The following is a 4,151-nucleotide window of genomic DNA, read 5'->3' on the forward strand; positions in this document are numbered from 1 at the left end:
TGAAAGAAGCTCAATAAGAAGAAAGGGATTGTTTTAAAGGGAAAGAAGAAGAAGAAGAAGACGTCGGACCACAACAGGGATCTCTCTCTTATCTCCCTCAACAATTGGAGCCCAGCAAGGAAGGAAGAAAGACGGATGAATGTGAACGGGGAAACGACACAAAGGAACTCCATTGTTAATACTCTCTCTCTCGGCTCTGTGTACTTTTATCTTCCTCTCGAACGCACAACTAGAAAAGTCGAAAGCAACTACACCCTGTCCCTTTCCCTGCCACTCGTTCTCGGGTCTTTTGTTATTATTATTGTTTCATCTCTCTCTCTCTCTCTCTCCTTGGATTGTTTTTCAATACTTCTCTTTCTTCCACGCTTGTGAGGCGAGGCTACCAGCTCAAAAAGGAAGAGGAGGCTCGCAGCCTTCTCGTTTCTTGACGACCCCTTTCACTCCGATTTCCCCTCTCTCTCTCTCTCTGGCTGACGCACTCACGCACACTGTCTCACCCAATTTGGGACACATTATCCATTTCTCTGTTGCGCCTCTCAATAATTTCCACAATAGAAACCACTCTCTCTCTCTCTCTCTCTCTCTCTCTCTCTGTGCAAACCGTTGTTGGGTTTGGAACCACTCATGGCTGTGAAATGAAGGTCATCTTCTTCTTCCTCTTTCTTGCACTTATTTTGTCGTTCACGGCCTCGTGTATGTTAGCCTCTAACTTTACTGCTTATAATTGGTCCTCAGCTTGCAGTCTCTCTTGACTTTTGAAGCTTTTTCCTGCGGTTAGACAGGTTGCAGGTGACCAAAATTATGTCTTTGCAGTTCTCGGGACGTTGATTCTGGGGATTCCTCAGGTTGCCCGCGATTCCACCTTTCTTTTGCTGCATAGCGGTCCTGCGATTTTTTCTTTTTCTTTTTAGCTGGGTGAGTACTGCAATTCGACATGTCAGTGCACAATTGAGCATGTAGTGCTCCTCTCTACGTTTGAGTTAAATTTTAGTCTTTTGAAGAGAATGCACGCAGTTACGGAAGTCTGATTTCGGCTTTTATCTTGAATTCTGTAGCAGCACGGTTGTTGTCGATTTTGGACTTTAAGTCTGCTGATAATCATTGTGAATTTTTGTAAAGTCAACCTTTTCCTGGAGCCAGTAATTTTGACATGATTAGAAAACTGTCCACGCGTGAGATGCCCCCATTGTGTGTTTCTTCAATAATCATGTTTGAAGAATCAAGATTTTATGTTCTAGGAAGTGGGAGGTGTAGATTCTCGAGTAGAGACCCACCCTCTGCTTCTGGAACTTTAAAGATTCAACACTGTCTTTACGAGATGCATCTGTCCTCAAGAAATTTCAGACCACAGAAAAAGTTATGTGTGATATACACATGATTGTTTATGAGTAGCAAATGTCGTAGTACACATCTGATGTGTGAAATGCAAATTTTAACATCTGACTTACTGAAATGAGAGGAACAGTTTGACTCTGTTGCCATATCCTTCTTTCTTATGTGAGCATAATATGGAGGTAAATGTTCACTGCTAATTAGACTTGTAACTTTTGGTCTGTTTACTTGGGCTGATGCACATCATAATCCATGGATGATAGGATGAGACGGAGCTCTAGTAAGGGGAAGAAAAAAGTAGGAGCAGAGAAGGAAATTTTGTGGGCTACGACCTCACACAGCTCCTTGGAGTTGGGACTAAACTGAAGCCGAGGAAGGATTTTCCTAGATTGGTTCAGTTTTAGGGTCAGTGCTGCTTGGAGCTACCTAACAGAGGGAGGGGAGAATTGCCTTGTGGATTTGAAGCTCAGGAGTTGAGGAGTTTGGAGGAGAAATCTTGGGAGAAGCAGGACGATCCTGCAGCTTCTTTGATGGATTCGTCATCAAATGGATCGTTAAAGCGGGCTCGACCTCCTGGTTTTGGTAGCCAAGTTGCTTCTTGCTTGGTTGATGGATGTGATTCGGACCTCAGTAAGTGCAGAGACTATCATCGCCGGCACAAAGTATGCGAGCTACACTCAAAAACGCCTAAGGTTATCATTAGGGGTCAGGAACAACGGTTCTGCCAGCAGTGCAGCAGGTGAGTGCACTGCCTTTCCATTAGCATTAGCTTGTGAAATGGCAAATTTTCTTCATTCAACTTGCTCTGGTCACTCTTTCAATCATCTGTATGGCTCTTGTTTTCCTTCATTATACGACGTGTTTCATCATGCCCTGGTATTACACCTTCAGCTTTACTATCTAGTAAGTGGAATGGCATGATTGACCTAGAAATCAGACATTGGCATGCCTTTTGTTTCACGTTTGAACTGAACTCAAACTGGTGACCTGTTCAGGATGTATAAATGGTTTGAATGGCCATTAAGCATTTAATTAGGAAATCAATATGCATCACGCAGTTTGGGCCAACTTCTTGAAACTATCTTCCAGTGGCTAATGATTACTGAGCACGAAGCTACTTGCCATCAGGAACAGCTATATATGTAAAAGAATTTTCTCCGAGAAAAGTATTCATTTCCTGTGGTACTTCCTTTTTCGGGCCTTCTGTTATGCATCATGCCTGTTTTATTTCTAGTGAGTGCATGTATCTTTTACTCGAGCTATCTCAGACTTACCTTTAAAAGCCATAACCATGTGTATATGAAGTGTGCGCTACAATAAAAGAACCTCCTACGTGTTGAACTCTTTTGGACAGGTTTCATTCATTAGCAGAGTTCGATGATGTGAAGCGAAGCTGCAGAAAACGTCTTGATGGTCACAACAGGCGTCGGAGGAAGCCTCAGCCCGACCCCTTGTCCCTGACTGCTGGCCGGTTCCTCCCCAGTCACCAAGGTTTGAAGTCCTTAACCATGGTCCACAACTTCTCTTTTTATCCCAATTATAAAAGACTGGATCCTTGTCCCATCTTTCTTTCGCATTCCTCAGCTTTATGAACTTTAAAACTAATGCACGCGCGCATGTCGGTATTATACCCCTTTTCCAGGTGCCAGATTTTCACCTTTCAGTGGTCCGCAGATGTTTCCAGCTAGTGCTTTGGCAAGCTGCTCTTGGCCTGGAGTTGTCAAAGTGGAGGATGACACCACTTCTTACAATACACCTCAGCTCGTTAACTTCAATGACCGAAATCTCTCGTTCCCCGGATCAATTTCATCTCACTGCAAAGGGCAAATACAATTTCCCTTCTTGCAAGGAAACAGTGCCGCACTCCTCGGAGCATCGATATGTAAGCCTGTCCTCGACCCCAATTCCGCTACCGGAACTGGTGGTAATGGTAACAATGCTAAATCCTTCTCCAGTGGCTTAAACAGAGTTTTCGCCTCCGAGCGTGCTCTCTCTCTTCTGTCATCACCTCCAGCCGAGACTTCCGAGAAGGGTTTGAGCCGCATGATGCAGCTCGTCCCATCCACCTCTGCTCAATCATTGACCACCGACTTGCGCTACAGTAGATTAGGACCTGGCAAGCCTGCGAGTCCTGGTTTGGACTCTGAGAGCACTGGCAATGGCGAACTCCATTACCATGGGATATTCCAATCTGAGCACGCTGGACTATCCGCAAATGGACCGCACCAGACTCCCTCGTTCTCTTGGGAGTAGTTTCTTCCCCTTTTACTAGAATAATCCGGTGGAGTTTCTTGACGATATAATAACGTAGTGCCGTTCCAGACCTTGAAGTTTTAGAAGGAACATCAAATGTTCTTGTATATAGAATTTGAACCCCGATAATCCAGGGGTTCTATTCGCTCCCATCGTTAGCTCCTCTTGGACAGTGTACTCTCTACTGCTTTCGTATGTACGAGGTATCTAACTTGGACATACCTGTCTGTTTGGATTGAGTTGCTTTTGGTTCTAGGACCCTGGACAATTTTGAGTATGTGCCTTCTCGCATTGCCTCCTGGAATAGCATTTGGAGAATGTTCTTTTAGGTGCTTGGTTAAACATCAGTCGAAAAGTATGCATAAGGCACTTTTGATTGTAAACTTACTGGTATATGCGGTTAGTGGGGAATGGAATTAATCTACTAGTCCATTCTTCTTCCCAGAAAATTGTTGTGAACGATGAAAGGAACGAATCAGAAAACGTAGCGGCTATGTTGCTAATACGGTGTGATAAGCCGATCGGATCGTCGGTACGGCATTCATCTGAACTTATTTTGATCGCAA

At 44.2% G+C, this 4,151-nt stretch overlaps 1 protein-coding gene across 1 annotated transcript; it reads left to right on the plus strand.

Moving 5' to 3' along the window:
- Window positions 1-388: 388 nt before the first annotated feature.
- On the plus strand, window positions 389-3,804 carry LOC115749384 (squamosa promoter-binding-like protein 16). The gene is made up of 5 exons (XM_030686181.2): window positions 389-641; window positions 779-845; window positions 1,596-2,071; window positions 2,687-2,823; window positions 2,975-3,804. Exons 3-5 carry the CDS (start codon window positions 1,863-1,865, stop codon window positions 3,583-3,585), a joined length of 957 nt encoding a protein of 318 aa, XP_030542041.1. The 5' UTR covers window positions 389-641; window positions 779-845; window positions 1,596-1,862; the 3' UTR covers window positions 3,586-3,804.
- The last annotated feature ends 347 nt before the right edge of the window (window positions 3,805-4,151 follow it).

This window comes from Rhodamnia argentea, chromosome 6 (assembly GCF_020921035.1).
Source record: "Rhodamnia argentea isolate NSW1041297 chromosome 6, ASM2092103v1, whole genome shotgun sequence".
Classification (NCBI taxonomy): Eukaryota; Viridiplantae; Streptophyta; class Magnoliopsida; order Myrtales; family Myrtaceae; genus Rhodamnia; species Rhodamnia argentea.